Source organism: Pteropus medius, unplaced genomic scaffold, assembly GCF_902729225.1.
Source record: "Pteropus medius unplaced genomic scaffold, Ma_sr-lr_union100, whole genome shotgun sequence".
In the NCBI taxonomy this organism is placed as follows: Eukaryota; Metazoa; Chordata; class Mammalia; order Chiroptera; family Pteropodidae; genus Pteropus; species Pteropus medius.
Genome location: NW_024349799.1, coordinates 15,981,756 through 16,000,279, shown reverse-complemented (window position 1 = coordinate 16,000,279; position 18,524 = coordinate 15,981,756). Strand labels below are relative to the sequence as shown.

Sequence of the window (18,524 nt, the reverse complement as noted above, 5' to 3'; positions counted from 1 at the left end):
ACAACAAAGACTGATGGAATAAATTGCTAATTTCCACATGAGAGCTAATTTTAGTTCCTGTGCCTCCCTGTGACCTCAGAAATAAGAGTGAAAAAAGATCTTGCCTGTGTTCAGGATTTTTGAATGTCTCAAGGTGCTAAAGTGACCTAGATATTTAACTAGTAAAGTTGGATGACTAGACTTCGTCCTACAAAAAGATTTCCCATCCTCAGACTAGTGTCTGTATTTTCTTAGAAGTAAGAAAAGGAACACTCGTTTTGGTAACAGTCTAAGATCAACTCTTCATTGATTTTTCAGCCTATTTTCTTCAATTAGACTAGCCTCTGCTTGATGTCTTGTACTTTTTGGTGATTAAAATGTAGTTCCTTATTAATAAATTGTATGCTCTAAGTCATCAAAGTGAACACACATATATTTATATATGTATTTTTTTGAATAGCAGAACTTTTTCTGTAAACAACTCTGTTTGAAGGTACTAAGAAAACATTAATTATATCACTGTTTCTCTTGCACCAAATGTTTCATGAAGCTAGGTAATTAATGCTAAGGCTGCCGTACTGTCTTTTGGTGATTGCTGTCACCGTGGGAACCATCCCAGTTTGGTCTCCAACAGAATTGTTCCCCTTTCAAGGAAAACAAATACTCTGGAACAAAAGACCTGTTTTCCTTTTTTTGAAAAAAATTATTTTTTGTTATACAGACATTATAGAGCCATTAATGGGAAAATTATAGAACTATGTCCTTCCTAACTACATTTATAATAGTAATGTTGCATACATAAAAGAAAAAAAAAAAGTCACAGTTCTTCCACCCCAAAAGATCAAATTACTTTGTGTTCCTTTCCAAGCGCTTGTTCTTTATAGTTTTTTTGTGTGTGTGTGGTTATAATTTTGATACAGTTACAATCATACGACTTACTTTTATCCCACTCGATAATATAAGAATTTTCTATATAATTATAAAATACTGTTATGAAGGTGATATTATGTAAAATGCATTCAGATAATACAAAATGATGAGGAGAATGAAAGTCTCATTTCCACATTATGAGGTGGTTCTTACCCTTCTAGACATTTTCTATGTATGTATATGTGTATGTATATACACACACGCACAGAGGATCTTTTTAATTTTGTTTTTATTTTTACAAGACTGTGATTATAATGTACATATATGCTTTTATTCAAATTTGTGGCTTTTTTTTCTTTTTAATATATCACAGAACCTTTTTCATACAAGAATATGTGTATCAGCCCAGTCTTATTCCTTTTAATGACTGAGTCTCTTGCGTGGATGTATTATAACTTATTTAGCCAACTTCCTGTTGTTTCTTTTAGGTCATTGCTAATTTTTTTATAATACAAAACTTAAATTCATTTAATTGTTTATCTTATTATTGGACTTTTTCACGTTTCACTGAATTTAAGGTCACTGAGCTTTGCTAGAAAATTGCTATATTCTTAACTGTACTTGGGTAAAAAGGAAAGGGTAAAGAGATGTTTAAATGACCAAGTTTTTTTAGCTAGCATAGGGGATCTGCATTTCATATATTGATCCAAGTAGTTTCTTGCTATTTTGCCAGTAGGATATTGGGTTCTTAGGCTAATTTAGGGTTATTAGTAATGGTTGTTTCCACTGTTCCAGGATCTTTGCTTTTGTATATTACTTTCTATTGCTTTTTAAAAATTATATTGCTGTTTCTCTTGCACCAAATGTTTCATGAAGCTGTTAATAAGTTGGTGGAAAATACAGCAGAAGTCCATGGCTTTAGCTTTTGGTTCTGTTCCACAACCAATTATTGCTAATTATTATTATTATTATTCTAATTCAATTAGATACTCTACCTGTATTTTGGATCTCATACTCTCCCCTCATCTCAGGAACCTTACATGGTCCAGTATTCCTTCTCTTAAATATTTAATCCCTTTTTGTCAACTAGCTTCTTCCCTTTGACATTTTAAAAATTGAGATATAACTCACATACCATAAAATCACCATTTTAAAGTATACAGTTCAGTTGTACATTCATAAGGTTGTGCAAGCATCATCATTATCTAATTCCAGAACATTTTCCTCACCTCAAAAGAAACTCCATACCCATTAAGTAGTTCCTACTCCTTTCTCTCTTCAGCCCTTGGCAACCACTAATCTGTTGTCTGTCTCTACATATTTGTATATTTTGGACATTTTATATAAATGAAATCATAATATGTGGCCTTTGTGATTTTTCATAGACTTTTAAACATTTAAGTATGCCATTAAAATTATTAATAATATAATAATTCAATTTTTAAGGCCATGAACATAGATATTATATTGCGATACATTTCTTTCGTGTGTTTAGCAATAAAATTTAGAAATAGTTTGGGCTACTATTATAGGATAAAGAATGTGAATTTATTTTAATACCTTAGTATAAACTCAGATGTGAACTTTCTTTGTTTGAAAATTGATTCTCATTGCTGTGTCATTGAAGAAATGGATTTGGCCCATCTTTTTTACATACTTGACTGATTTCACAAGAATAAAAATACAATATTATTGTTGGAATTAAAAATAAAGATTTTATAGATTTCATACCTTTTTATTGCTGTACATCATTTATCTTGTTGAATCTGAGTTTGTACTGCTTTCAGTTGAGGAAGAAATGCAAAGGTAGTGCGAGTCTTGTTTTTAACTTGAAAATTGGTTGAGACAATTGCTCTGAGACTGAGCAAAGCAGAAATGGGTTCATGGTTAGTTGCCCATGGATTAACTCTTTTTTATCTCATAAATGACAAAATTAACATACCTCTACTTCTGATGTCTAGGAATAGACTTAATACCTTTAAGTAAACAATATATACATATATGTTAAATCATAATATAAAAATACATTTGCTTCTTTATTAACACAAAATGATAAGATCTAGCAGTAGATCTACCGCTGCCAAAATTTTGAAGCAGTGATTATAATCCACACTTACAAATTAATGTGACATGGAAATGTATGTTTTCTGTCAGTGACAAAGTCACAGATTCTGCTAGTACTCCTGTAGTTGTTGCCTACATTCTTTTTTTTTTTTTTTTAATGGTGACATTGGTTAACGAAATCTGGTTTCAGCTGTACATTTTAACAGTAAGGCATATATATATATTTACATTGTGTGTTCACCTCTCATAGTTAGATTTCTTTCTGTTACCACATTTTGACCCCTTTCACCCCATCTACCTCCCTCCTCCCCCTCTTCCCTACCCTCTGGTAACCACTAGTCTATCGTCCACGTGTCTATTTGTTTGTCCTGTTCATTTGTTGCTTTTACGTTTATATTTCACATATAAGTGATATCATGTGATTTTCAACTTTTTCTGTCTGGCTTATTTCGCTTAGGATGATTATCTGGAGGTCCATCCACGTTGTCGCAAATGGCAATATTTCATCTCTTCTTATGGCTAAGTAATATTCCATTGTATATCTGTGCCACAGTTTATCTAGTCATCTATTGTAGGACACTTCTAGTTTCATTTTTTCATGTCTTTGCCACCATGAATAATGCTGCTATGAATATTGGTGTACAAATATCTTTTCAGATACGAATTTTCAACTCTTTGGGGTAAATACCCAGTAGAGGGATTGCTGGATCGTATGGTAGATCAATTCTTAGTTTTTTTGAGGGACCTCCATACTGTTTTCCATAGTGGCTGTACCAATTTTCAGTCCCACCAGCAGTGTATAAGGGTTCCTTTTTCTCCACATCCTCTCCAACATTTGTTATTACTTGTCCTGTTGATATAGCTATTCTAACCAGTTTGAGATGGTATCTCATTGTGGTTTTGATTTGCATTTCCCTAATAGCTAGTGTTGTTGAGCATCTTTTCATATGTTTGTTGACCATTTGTATGTCCTCTAGGGAGAAGTATCTGTTCAGGTCCTCTGCCCATTTTTTGATTGGATCATTTGTTTTTTTGTCGTTATTGAGTTGTATGAGTTCTTGGCATATTTTGGATATTAGGCCCTTATTGAGGCATTGCTTGCAAATATATTTTCCCATTCAGATGATTGTCTCTTTACCTTATGGACGGTTTCTTTTGCTGTGCAGAAGCTTTTGAGTTTGATGTAGTCCCATTCATTTATTTTTCTTTTATTTCTCTTGCCTTTGAGGTCAAATTCATAAAATCCTCTTTGAGTCCAAGGTCCTTGAGTTTAGTTCCTATGTTTTCTTCTATGCATTTTATTGTTTCAGGTCTTATATTCAGGTCATTAATCTATTTGAGTTAATTTTTGGTGTGTGGTAATAGACAACAGTCTAGTTTCATTCTTTTGCAGGTGGCTTTCCAGTTTTCCCAGCATCTAAACTTAATATATTTTAATGAGACCTTTTATTGCTAACATATTTATACAGTAAACTTCCACTTCTACTGTTTTATAGAAACTGGTCTTTAAAAAATCACCAATTCCCACCTAATTGTAAAGTCGATTACTTTTGGAGTTATTATGCTCCTAACTTTGCTCCAGCATTTTTATTTTTGACTGTTCCTCAGTTTCCTCATCTCATTTAATGCTTTTCCACCCTCGTTTAAGGTTTATTGCAAGGATCATGACTGTGTTTCTTTTTTACTTTAAGTTCACTGGTATACTTTTGCTTAATCTTTAATTTTTAATCTTTGGATCCCTTTTTTTAGTCATAGTTTTTATTTATAGCACAGTTATTGTAGTTGGTTTTGGTTATGATCTAATCTGAGTCTTATAATACAAGTACTATTTACATATATTTATTTCGCATTTATTTTATGCTGTTTTTTTTTCCTTTACACTGTATGATCCAGTTAACATCTCCCTTTACCACGTGATTTTATTTGATTATATTATTTCTTCTAATTTTTCTAGTGTTTATAATTTTAAATGTATGCTTATATTTCTGCTACTTAATTTATCAACTTTAGAAGAAATCTTTTGACCCCATATGTAAAAGATGAGGAAATAATGTACTAAAACTACTTCCTTTCCCTTTTCCCCTCCTGAATTTTAATTATGTGTACATTATCATGGTTCACAAACATTTACATTCTGTTATGTAGCCACAGTTCACAGGTGTTTTAATCCTAGCTCTCTGATTAAATAGTTTCAGTACTCACTGCTAGTCCTTGTGTCATAGTTTCATTTGTCTCTTGATTGGTTGAACTTTTTCCATTAGGAATTTTTTCACAAAGTGGTCATGGAAACAATGTTCCTTGAGTTCTGTATGTTCAAAATGTTTATCTGTTGTCTTTATAGTTGAAGAGTAATTTGGCTGAGTATAAAATTGTTGAGTAACATTCTTTTTCCCCAAAAGGGCTTTGAGGTCAGTGTTGTTTTGTCTTCTGCTATTAAATAGTACTGTGTGGGAGTCTAAAGCCAGCCTCCTTTACTCTGCTACCCTTTCTCCACCCAATAAGCGATACAATTTTTTTTGCCTAGATGTCTAAAGAATTTTTCCTCTTAATCCTTGAAGTCTGGTAACTTTTCTAGGGTATGTGTTGGTGTTGCTAATTCTGTATCAGTTTTTCTAGGGACACAGTGAGTCTTTATTTTCAGAAAATTATCTTGAATCATATCTTTGGATGTTTCTTTGTTCTACTTTTTCTTTTGGTTCTCTTATTTAGCAACACCAATTATGAGCATGAGAGGTCTCCATTGTCTGTCTCTCCATATTGTTTCTTCTCTAATTTTTAAAACTTCTTATTCACTTTAATTTCATTTATTTATTGAAGAATAGTTCAGATACTATAAAATTCACCTTTTAAAATTGTATAGTTCAGTGGTTTAAAATATATTGATAAGACTGTGTAATCATCACCGTCATTTCACTCTTGAATTCCATTGCATTTTACATGCTTTTTTGTCTTGTTTTCTCTGTCCTCTTGTCCTTTCCAATGTATCATTGAAACATATGATGTCAGTTTGTCCCATGATTAGTGCTTTAACATTAATCACTTGGTTAAGTTGGTATCCATCATACTTCTTCATTGTAGAGTTAATATTTTCTCCTTCATAATTGATAATTTGTGGGGAAACACTTTGAGATTATGTAGTATTCTGTTTCTCATAAAACTTTTACCTACTATTTTTAGCATCCATTAGTGATTCTTAATTGAAACAATTACTAGCATGGTAATTGCCAAATGTAATTTTCTATTTCCTTTATTACTTCTACATTTGTTGCCATTTTACTGTGAGTAAAAGGTGTCCTTTCTCCTGCATTTTATTAATCTATGTAAATATGGACTCAAGGACTTCTTTTATTCTATGGGCTATCATCCTTTGCTACCCATTCACATTGTCCCAGATTTGGCCTGTGGGTGCCCCTTCAAGTTGGTCTGTATCCTTCTGACTGTCCTCATCTTTCTTTGAGAATGTTCTATTTTCTGATAAACAGAATATTCCAGACTCATCTTGCACTTTGATTACTCTAAACCTGGAACGGCCATTTAGCCAAAGAACTCCAATTCCTTTTAGTGGGGAGTGGTATTTGGAAACCAAGATCTGGAACCACCAGGAATGCTCATTGCTTTGGGAGTTTCATTGCTTTTAGGCTCTTAGTATATCTCTTGAGATTCCACAATTACTATTTTCTTTTTGTTTTCTGTAGATTACATTAAAGTTTTGTTCTTAATCTCTTCCAGTTTTCCCTATAGATTAGTACCCTGAAGTACTCTTTTTTAAATTAATTTTTATTTTTTAGTTACTGTTGATATTCAGTATTTACATTAGTTTCAGGTACACAGCGTAGTTGTTAGACATACATTAGTTTTAGGTATACAGCGTATTTGTTAGACACGTAATTTTCAAAGTGATCCCCTCAATAAGTCTAGTACCCAACTGGCATCATACATAGTTATTACAATATTATTGACTATATTCTGCCACACTGTTCCCTACATCCCTGTGACTATTTTGTGACTACTAGTTTGTACTTCTTAAGCCTTTGTCTCCCCTCACCTAGGCCCCCAACCCTGCTCCCATCTGGCAACCATTATTCATTCTTCTCTCCGTGTCTATGAGTCTGTTCTGTTTTGTTTTTGCATTCCCTGAAGCATTCTTAAAGGTCGCAAGAAACAGTTAAATTTGAGTATAGAATGCAATTTTTGTGTAGCTTGACAAACAGATCTATATTCCTGAAATTGAATTGCTCCCATCATTACTCCTTTTACAAGTTCTGTTGTGTTTTTCTAAATAATTTTTTAAAGAGCAGGTCATATCATCTAATAGCCACTGGTTGTATGTTCTTTAATATGTATTCAGTAGTGTTGTGTGTTTAATACAATGTAGCAGAAGAATAAAGAATTTGTTAACGGGGCCAGAGTGGAGGATTATTGAAATATTTACTGTTGTTTGGTTATTATATCTGTCTTTAGTAACTATTTTGATTGTTTCATGTCTCTATAATTTGCTCTATAAATATGACTACGTAGTACTAGTTCATAATATTCTTCATAGAGCCATAAAATTTTACCTGGAATGACCCTTAGATTTTTGTGTCTAATCCCTTAATTTTACAGTTGGAGAAACCGAGACTTAAGAATGAAGTAACTTTGAATTCATGGCTAGTTGATTGTAGAACCAAGATTAGAATCCAGGTTTTTGAACTCTCATACTAGAACATTTTTTGCAATGGATGATGGAGGAGCTTGGGTCCATGGTACCTGCCTGACATTTCCATGGTAACCAGGTGGATAGAGCATTCTTACTTTTATCTTGACGCTCAAGCATTGGGGCATTGAGTTTTTCAAAGTGATTGGTCATTTAAGGACCAAGAATGGAACAGAAAAGAAGATGGGGCATATTAGAAGTTGTCTGAGGATAGCCAGCCATCTGACCACACCATTTTAGGCTAGGATTCTAAGAAGTCAGTTTCAAAACTCTTTGTTTTACCTTTCACAGTTCAGTCCCATCTACTGACTTTCTGCTCTCTTTTTATTGCCCTATTTATAAATATAATCTGTTGGTTTTCTTTTTAAGATTTTCACTTTAGCAGGGTTTTAGCAACAAAATAGTTATATTGGCATAAGTTTCTTGAAAAGTTAAACTTAAATGTATTATATAATTCATTCCTAGGTATCTACTCAAGAGAAATGAAAACATATTCTTATGAAGATTTTTGTGTGGATATTTATAGCAGCATTATTCATAATAGCCAAAAAGTAGAATCAATCCAAATATCCATCAGATGGTGAATGGATAAGCAAACCATAAATGTAGTTTTCCATACAATAAATAAACCACAATGCCCTATCCAAACAATGGAATATTACTTGGCTGTAAAAAGGAATGGCATACTGATTATATGCTGCACCATGGATGAACCTCATAAACATTGTGCCAAGTGAAAGAATCCAGACAAAAAACCCCATATATTTTATGATTTAATTTATATGAAGTGTCCACAAAAGGCAAATCTGTGGAGACAAAAGGTATATTAGTGGTTGCCTAGAGCTGAGGTAAGTTTAAACAAGGAATCACTTACGAATAGGCATAAGGTTTATTTTTTGGGGTGATGGACATGTTCTAAAATTGGATTGTGCTGATGGTTGCACAACTATAAGAATATACTAAAAACTGTTGAATTGTATGCTTTAGGTGAATTTCGTAGTATATAAATTATACCTCAGTAAAGCTGCTAAAATCTTATACTTGATGTCGGTAATTGTTGTATTAAATATCATATCCTATTTTCATTATTAAACATTTTTTCTGCTTTCTACTTTTAAGTATTTTTAAATATTTTTAAAAAAGCTTATTGGGAAAAATGATGGTTTTATCTGTTTCTTAGTAATGGCATCACTGTGGGGAAGAACAGTAAGGGCACAGGAATCAAATACCTTTGGGGGAAGGCTCAAGCTGCACAGAATCCCTTGTCCTTCTTAACTTTGGACACTTGGGAGTGGGGGTGGGAGTGGGTGTGGGGGAGCGAAAAGAAAGAGCAGGGCAAAATTGATAAAGCTGATGAGTAACAAATGCACTAGGGATTACATCTTGGGCGTGTGGGAAGGTCTTTATGGCATACGCCAGGGCTTTATGGCATTCAGGCCTAGCCACTAGTCCTTTCCCTTCCCTTTCTTGGCTTTGGCCTTGGCTTTGGTCTTGGAGGTACAAGCCTTGGTCGTACAGATGGTCTCCTGGCACTGGGCATTGTAGTGTGCCTTCTTTAGGGTGCTTTGGCGGGCTTTGGTGCCTGAGCCCCCATCACATGATCCCCAGTTCTCAAACTTGTACTTGCAGTCAGCTCTAAACTCCTAGTTGCATAGCACTGTGCACCAGATGCTCTGAATCTGGGCCCCAAAGGTACCTTCACGGGAACCTGTGCCACAATCCTTAGTGCTGGGGGTACCAGGCCCCCAGGTCTACTCTGTGCACTGGCTCCCCATGCTACTCTTCTTCACTTGGTCTTTCTTTTTGGCCCCTGCAGAAATGAATGCGGCAGGGTAAGGAGAGCAGTGAGGTGGAAGGCTCAGTGCTGCATCTTGCTAGCTGCTGGCACTGCTTTGCTCCCTCCTGCACTGGGCCCCTCCTTTATTAATTTTGATTTTCAAAGAATGCTAATGTCAAATCATTTTAATTATAATAGTAAACATGGCCAGCATTTCTAAAATAATTACATTGTACTGGCCATTATTATGCTAAGTACTTTCCACAGATTATCTCGCAGCAGCACTATGATATAGGTACTGTTACCCCATTTTACAGCTGAGAAAACAGTGCTCAGCTTGTCCTAAGCCACGTAACTAAGTAAAGAGACTGGAATAGAAGCACTGTTGTCTTCTGCCTCATGTATGAAAATGCAATGCTTTTGGTGGAAGTTTATACTGCCTTTCATATGCTATGACTGTTTTAACACCCCTGTTAGTATCCCACTGTATCTACACATCTATTTCTGTGTGATCTCCTAGGAAATTCCAGCAGGTGTTCAGTATTGTCTGACTGCCATAAAGCTTGTAGAGCATAGCAAATTTTACTAATTGTTTTTACTTCTTTTTCTTCACTCCTCAGTCTTAATTTTAAAGACCCTGAAGCAGTCAGAGCTCTGACTTGTACTCTCCTAAAAGAAGATTTTGGACTTTCTATTGATATTCCATTGGAGAGACTAATTCCTACAGTTCCCTTGAGACTCAACTATATTCATTGGGTGGAAGATCTGATCGGTCATCAGGACTCTGACAAAACTACTCTTCGAAGAGGAATTGACATAGGTATATGGTTTTAAATTCTTTTTTGGCTAAACATAAGTTTCATAAATTTGCAAGGTTGAATTCTTTGTAAACTTCTCTTTTGGATATTTGTTGTATGAAAGGACCTAGCTGTAGATATTGGTGTTATTTGCTACACCTGGGCTTTTCTGCCATTACTTTCTCATGAGGATTGTCAGCACCAAAGAGGGAGCAAAGGAATAAGAGAGGCAGAATGAAATTGAGGCTTTTGTTTTCTCAGCTTTTCAGATTATCATGTTGATGTCTGCGTCTATTGGGTATTATTTTTACTCTGAATTATTCGCTGTTAGTAACATAGTCCCATACTGGGACTTTGTGATGGCTATTTAATAAAAGATCATATGGGACTGAATACTTTCAGGAATCTCTTGGATGATTATTTGTAGAAGATATTTAATCCAAAATTAAAGGGAGGGAAAAAAGGCAGTTAGGTGAAGTAAGATGTTTTCTTAATTGTAAATTTCTACAATAGAGAAGACCGTCCAGTTTTATTTAAGAGAGTAAGTAGATATATAGAAGGAAATGAAGCCAGGGTATGTTTTGCAAATTATAAATGTATTGTATGTTTGTCATAGCCAGTGTTCGTATTTGAAAGGGTTTAATTTTTTATTTTAATCCTGTGGCCTTTACCAGTCCTTGATGAGAAAAATTGAATTAAAACTTCTGCGACTCTATTTCTAAATATAGTATAGTTAATAGGAAACATAATTTGTAGATAGTAATGAAGTTTAACTTAAATGTTCATATGCATTTTCAGTCTTCATCATACATTACCTTTTCAGCAGCATTTATTGACCCCTTCTTTCTCCTTTATGTGCTCTCCTCCATTGGCTTCCGTGACACCAGACTCCTCCAGTTTTCCTCTTTCATTTCTAGTTACTCTTCTCCCCGTTTCAGGCTCACTTTCCTGTATTTGGCCATTAGATATTACAACTTCTTAAAGCACAGTCTTTAGTCCTTTTCTTATTCAGCACCTTACCTCTAGGCAATTTCATCCAATCTGTTACTTTATTATTTCTTCCTTCATGGTTTTTTTTTTAGGTTTTAACTGTACATTCACTTGTCTGATTGATTAATGTCTTTGTCTACCATTAGATTGCAAAGTGTAGAGCCTGTTACTTTTTTGCTTACTGTAATATCCCAAGGCCTAGTAAAGTTTCTAGTACATAGCAGGTATCTAATAAATAATTTTTTGAATGTTGATAATTACATCATTCTTTCAACATTTGAAATTCCAAATACCCCATATGAGCTAAGCACTATATAAAAATAGTGGGGTTTAACAAAGCTTCTGCCCTTTTATGTTCATGGGAGAAGATTGTCTGATGGGTTATAGAAAACTTAAAAAGCTTGAGAGCCTATTTGGTACTAATTTATTTTAATTATACCCCAAACCTTTAAAATAACACTTGAGGATACAGGAGGTTAATGGATTTTAGCTCTTCATAAGGGCCACTGGTGCTGAAATCACATCATTCTAATTAGGGTTTTATATAGATTCTTCCTCCAGACTCCATCAGTTTGCTCTAATTCTATGATTATACACTTGCCATTTTTATTTATCATTACAAGGATTATTACCCATTTTAAAATGTCATTTAGCTTTCTGAGGGGATTGGGATTGTTCGAATGCAAGTCTTTTGGTTTTAAGAATTGAGAAACTTGGTCTATGGCCATGCCACCCTGAACAAGCCCTATCCTTGTCTGATCTCAGAAGCTAAGCAGGGTCGGGCCTGGTTAGTGCTTGGATGGGAGACCACCTAGGAAGACTAGGTGCTGTAGGCATAACAAATAAAAATAAGGGATTGTAAGATGACAAGGTCCTTGCAATCTGTGAAGTCAACCAAGGATTGCCTTGATAAAAAAAAAAAAAAAAAGAATTGAGAAACTTGATTTTTTTTTTGGACGGAGGACAGTTCTTTTACCTTGGGAGGTACCTGATATTTGGGTAACTGGAGGAAAGTGTACTTTTTTTTTCCTTTTAAATGAAATTGAAATATGGAAAGAGAGGCAGTTTTGTGAGAACCACTGGCTTGAGATATGGTCTGGATTTTTTTTCCTACAGAGTTGAAAGCGCTACTTAAATTTCCTTATTTTGAATGACTCTGGCTTGCCAGAATGGTAAGGGTCTAAGTAACTGTGGCCTCTGAGAAGAGCCTGAGTACCCTTTACCACCCCTTCCTTCACCACCTCACACATGCCCAAGGAGGTGTTTGTCCAGTATCATCAAGACCTGGATGATACTATTTAGCTATTAGGTAAACATGATAGAAAGTGTAGCAATCACTCTGACTGTCAAAGAGCTTAAATGTTCTGGCCATCATTTGTTGTTGTGTCTTTTACTAACCTGTTCAGAATTCTTAATAAGGAAGCAGTAAGATGAGCCTGGGTTTCATCTGGGTTAGGAGTATCTCTAGCCTCCACTCTTCCTGCCAGATCCTTCAAAGGCTAGACAGGCCTAGGGAAAGCAGGCCTGCAGTGACTGGTATGAGCTGAAGGCTATAGGCTTTCAGAAGAAACACTGACTTTTCTTCTCTTGAATGTGTTCTTTAAGATCTTATTGGCCAAGATTAGTCAATGGTTGAAAAAACAGTATTTGTGATTAGCATGTAGTCCAGTCAGTGATTAGGGTTTCTACGTACAAGTTTAGGACTAAACCCTAGTTGTCAAAGTGTGATTTTTGCCTAGTTGTCGAAGAGTGATTTGCCTCTGAATGTCTTGCTTTAAACTGTGGTGGACAAGCCAATGGTTAATGTTTTAGATCTGGATCAAATGACTTTCCATGTCTCCACATCTAAGAAATGAGTTCTCTTTTTAGTTTAAAATTTTTTTATTTCTGGTTTCCTTCAGGTAACAATGTGTGGGAAGTTGGTGATTTTTATATTTTTATAATACCATGAAAATTTTATACCTTTTATAGTCTGCTTTAGGAGAATGGCTATACATTGATCTATTTTAAGATATCACTGTAGTGTTTTAACAAATAGCATTCATTTCTTTTAAGAAAATCAAGTTTTGTGTGAGATTTAAAATGAAGAATTATATAACAAATTAAATGGTTTTGACAATTTTCAGTTAATCAGTCATGTATTCCTTGATCACCAGACATGCACACTTGACTTTACATATAACATGAAGAAGACGACAGCAAGATTTCTATTCTCTAGGAAATTAGAATCTAATTATGAGGTAAGACTAACACATGAAACAACTAGAGAACCCAGTAGCTACAGTATGTATATAATCAGATACCAGCTTATGATTTAAACTGTTACAGCTATAAGAATTCTAAGAGAACAATAGTGTTTTTGCTTATTATTCTCACCTCTCCTTTAGATGTATGTAACACGTTTTAACTTTTCATTTTACTAGGTACGGGGGCATCCTGCATCTATCCTTTACTTGGTAGTACCTTAAATGGCTGGTATTTCCTTGCAACAGAAGTAGATGATATGTGCTTCAACTATGCAAAGAAAAATGTGGAACAGAATAACTTATCTGACCTTATAAAAGGTTAGTCCTACAGAATAAATATCCTTTTCAAGCTTTCTTTATTAACCTGTCTTTCTAATTTAACACATCTCATTATCTTTTTTTTTAATATATTCTTTGGTAATTAAAAAAAATATGGTACGTTGTAATTGGGTTTGCTGTTTTGTTATCAGAATTAATTCAGAAAGAAATATAGTAAATATTTTATAATTCCTCATAATTCATGGATTTTGTATTTGTGAACTTGCCTACTTGGGGTTATTTTTAACCTCAAAATCAATAGTCGTGATACTTTGGTGGTCATCCATAGACAAATGCAGAGTGGCAAAAAATTTTGAGTCACCCAATGCACATGTTCCCAGCTGAAGTTGAACAAGGCGGTATGCTCTGCCATCTTGTTTCAGCTTTCGTACTGTAGACAAGGGTCCTTTTTACGGTCTATTTAGTGCCTTTTTTGATACTTCTGTGCTTTTTATTGGGGATTTTATTGTTTAAAATGGCCCCTAAGCATAGTTCTTAAGTGCTATATAGTGTTCCTTACTATAGGAAGGCTGTGATGTGCCTTACAGAAAAAATACAAGTGTTAGATAAGCTTCATTCAGACATGAGTTATTGTACTGTTGACCATGAGTTCATTGTTAATGAATCAGCAATATATATCAAATAAGGTTTCTTTAAACAGAAACATACATCAAATAAGGTTATGTATTGATTGGTTGATGAAAATGTTGGACCAGAGGCCCCCAGTCGCTTAACCCTCTACTTCTCCTAGGAGCCAATGAGACTCCACTGTATATGAAGTAACCTAGTCACCATGACTTTAAAAGAGAAAACTCTACTTACTGTTGATTAAACTATACCATCTTTTTTATTTCAGTACATGGAACTATACTGTAAATAGTCAAATTCCCTTAATGATCAGTTACTTTTTATTTTTGTGCTTATTTTATATATAAATGGCTATTTTTTTTCATTAACAAGACTATGTTTCTTTATGGAAGCAATAGGCTTTTCTTACTAGTGTTAAGTGTATTATTACAAGAGGAAATACTAATATTGTTAATGCATTTTTTAGTTCTTCATTTCTGTATTATAAATTACTCCAGAATCTAGCAGCTTTAAACAATAAACATTTGTTATCTCATAGTTTCATTGGGTCAGGAATTTGGGCATGGCCTACTGGGGTGGTTCTGGTTCAGAGTCTTTCGTGAGGTTGCCATCATCTAGAGGATTGACTGGAAGTAAAGATTTGCTTCCAAGATGGCTCATTTATATGGCTGTTAGCAGGAAGCCTTAGTTCGTTGCCATGTTGATCTTTTCTTGGGGCTACTTGACCATCCGTGCAGCATGTCAGCTGACTTCTCCTAGAGCAAGTAATTCAAGAGATAGGACAAGGAAGAAGCCACATTGCTTCTTATGACCTAACCTCAGAAGTTATACCCTGTCACTTCCATCATATTCTATTCAGTAAAAGGGAGTCAGTGAGTGCAGCAGCCAACACTTAAGGAGAGAGAAATCACATTTTTTGTAGCAACTGGTATCAAAGAATTCATGGACATATTTGAAAAACTACCACAGCATTAATAGTAGTTAACACTTCTGTTTTTTCTCCTAGTGGTAAAAGTACCACAGAAGACGCTCCTGATGGATGCTCTTAAAGAAGAATCTGAGATAGTCTATGACTTTTGCATGTGTAATCCTCCTTTTTTTGCCAATCAGTTGGAGGCCAAGGTAAAATATCTTCTGCTTTAAAATAATCGAGTATCAAAATTTACCTTGTTAGCAAAAATAAGAGCAAAGAACAACTTTTATATTGGAAGTTGTATCAGCACACTTTTGATGTCAAGCACCTGAAAACCCAATTCAGATTGACTTAACAAAAAAATTTATTAGATTACATATTTGAGAAATCTAGCAGTAATGTGGACTTCAGAAACAATTTGATCAAGGAGTTCATAGTAGTATCAAAACTGAGGCTCTTATTTTCCAGGTTTCTCTTGGCTTTGACCTGGCCCTTGGTTGTTTTTGTACTCAGGCTGGTTTACTTGTGGCAGAGTAATATTTAGGGAAAGGGAGGAGACAGTTGTTTTCTTCCCCAAACCATTAAACATTTAAGTTTCTTTTGATTGGACCAACTTAGGTCACAGTCCACTCCTGACTTGGACTTATGGGCTTAGAGAGGAGGTCACTATTTTTACTCCTCTCTAAGCCAATAAGTCCATTTACTCTCATTTAATAGTAAACAAATGTCTAATTTAGTCTTTCCAACTTCAGATGAAAAATATATTTGCTTATGAATGTGTAAAGAGTTCTATACATTGAAGAAAAACAATGAGCCTATTAAAAAACTCAGCGCTATAAAATATTAATTTAACCCGTTTTCCTTCATCTATTTAATTCCCTAATAATAGAAATTAACATTAATCAGAAGGAAATAAGGGAGTGTGTATGCTTAAGGCTTTGAAAGAATAAATTGTTTTCAGAATCATTCACATACCCTAAAACTATCATTTACATACCTCGTAACAAAATTAATTCCAGGTTAAAGTTTTTGAAGGGGGAAGAAGGAGTTGGATAAATTTATTAGCAATACCACCATTCTAGATTAGAACATAAAGTGAACAGGATCTAAGAAATCTAATTTTAGCCTTCAATGCAGATGAATTATAAGAACTAAAATAGCCACATCCTAGAGGTTTTTTGGTTCTTTTTAGAATTTTGAGATACAACATATATACATAAAACTGCATGTGCCATAAGTGTAAACTATGGATTTTCCAAAATGAACACTTCTGTAGAACCTGCATCCAGATGAAGAAGTATACTATTACTAGCATCAGAACTAGATATCTTTTTATAACAGCTTTATAATTCACATACTTTATAGTTCACCCACTTAGAAGGTAAATTTAATTGCCTAAACTAAGATCATGAAGATTTATTCTTATGTTTTCTTCTAAGAGTTTTATAGTTTAGCTTTTATATTTAGATCTTGATCCATTTGAGTTATCGTTTAATATGGTGTGAGGTAGGAGTGTATTAAATATTTAAATTTAAAAAGTAAAATCATGAAAGTACTAGAAGAAAATGTAAATATTTATATAATCTTTGAGTAGAATATTTTCTGTGCATGATTCCAAGACAGAAAACTTAGAGAAAAAGTTCCAGAACTGGCTAAATAGAAAGGTAAAATTTTTATATATTTAATCACAAACAGGGATGGAAAGTAAAAGACCCTGAGAAGGAATATTTGCATGAATACAGTTGTTTAAAATGTAATGTTCAATGATTATATGATTTTTTAAATCCTAAATGTAGCATGATATTTGGAAATTAAAATTACTTCTAAGCATTCTTACTTAGAACTAGATTACAGTCAATTAAGGTGTAAAAATTTTTCACCAGGATTTTTTGTTATTTTTGTTATTCAGGGAGTAAATTCTCGAAATCCTCGGAGACCTCCACCTAGTTCTGTAAATACAGGAGGTATCACAGAGATCATGGCAGAAGGAGGTGAATTAGAGTTTGTTAAAAGGATCATCCATGACAGTTTACAACTTAAAAAAAGATTAAGGTAAGTTGGTTACTACAACATGGGAGTATTTTTCCTCTGTGTAATTCTAAAAGAAACCATATAACAGAGTAATTTTTAGACAGTGGTCTAAAAAATAAATAAATAATGAAGGTAGCAGATCCTACGGTCTGCAAAGACCCTGTTTCTGAGGATGCTCTCATGCCTTTAATTGATTTGCATTTCCTGTAATCATGTATACTACATGGACAAAAAGAAGGAAAATACTATATGATTGTATTGCTTTCATTTCAGTACTGTGATGGAACAAAACTGATTCAAATATAGCTTTCGATTAGAAAGCAGATGGGTTCAGATCTGTCCCATGAACCAGAATAAATTTTTTGCCTAGTCCTTGAAGCAATTGTGTTCTTGGAATCAGTCTCCCAAACAATGACAGATGTGAGGACATTGAGCTGTCAAGAAGTTTATGAAGGGAAACTGAGATCACTACCCAGTTCCAGAGGAGAGTTAAATCTGTTCCTTTTTAAAAGCTAATTATTTCAGACAACATACCTGTCATTAAGTGGCATAAGGTACGCAAAAAGAGCTATTTGTCTCCCTTGACTTCTCACCCTACCAAGTGTTGTTGAAATGATGGGTAATGCGGTAGTTAGTTAAAAACTAAAAGGGCTTTCAATCGTAGGATTTGGCTTTGGGACACAGAGAAGATTTTTTTTTTTTAATTGTGGTAAAATACACAACAAAATTTAACATCTTAACCATTTTTAAAGGGTACAGTTCAGTAGTGCTAAGTACATTTATACTGTTCTGCAGCTAATCTCCAGAACTCTTTCTTCTTGAAAAAGTAGAACTCTATATCCATTAAACAGCAACTTCCCATTTCCCTCTCCCCCAACCGTTAGCAACCACCATTCTACTTTTTGTCTCTCTGAATTTGACTATTCATTCTAGTTACCTTATATAAGTGGAATCATATAGTTTTTGTTCTTTTGTGACTGGCTTCCTTCACTTAGCATTATGTCCTCAATGTTTATCTATGTTATAGCTGTGTCAGAATTTCCTTCCTTCTTAAGGCTGAATAATCTTCCATTTTTTGCATATAGAGCATTTTGTTTATCCCATTTATCTGTTGGTGGACACTTGGGTTGCTTCTATCCTTTGGCTATTGTGGATAATGTTGCTGTGAACATGGGTGTGCAAATATTTTTTAAGACCTTGCTTTTAATTCTTTTGGATATACTCCCAGAAGTAGAATTGTTGGATAGGGAAGACT

The 18,524-nt window shown here is 34.2% G+C and overlaps 1 protein-coding gene and 2 pseudogenes across 1 annotated transcript in view; 2 read left to right on the top strand and 1 right to left on the bottom strand.

The window, feature by feature from the left end:
- The window catches only part of METTL16 (methyltransferase 16, RNA N6-adenosine), a 66,189-nt gene that overhangs the window by 13,871 nt on the left and 33,794 nt on the right, over positions 1 to 18,524 (top strand). Inside the window, exons 3-6 of the mRNA XM_039886343.1 lie at positions 10,007 to 10,206; positions 13,597 to 13,737; positions 15,332 to 15,447; positions 17,148 to 17,290. Coding sequence (XP_039742277.1) covers positions 10,007 to 10,206; positions 13,597 to 13,737; positions 15,332 to 15,447; positions 17,148 to 17,290 — 600 coding nt within the window. The remainder of the gene's footprint in view (positions 1 to 10,006; positions 10,207 to 13,596; positions 13,738 to 15,331; positions 15,448 to 17,147; positions 17,291 to 18,524) is intronic.
- On the bottom strand, positions 9,030 to 9,479 carry LOC120621064 (midkine-like; annotated as a pseudogene).
- LOC120621304 (uncharacterized) lies at positions 11,890 to 12,009 on the top strand (annotated as a pseudogene).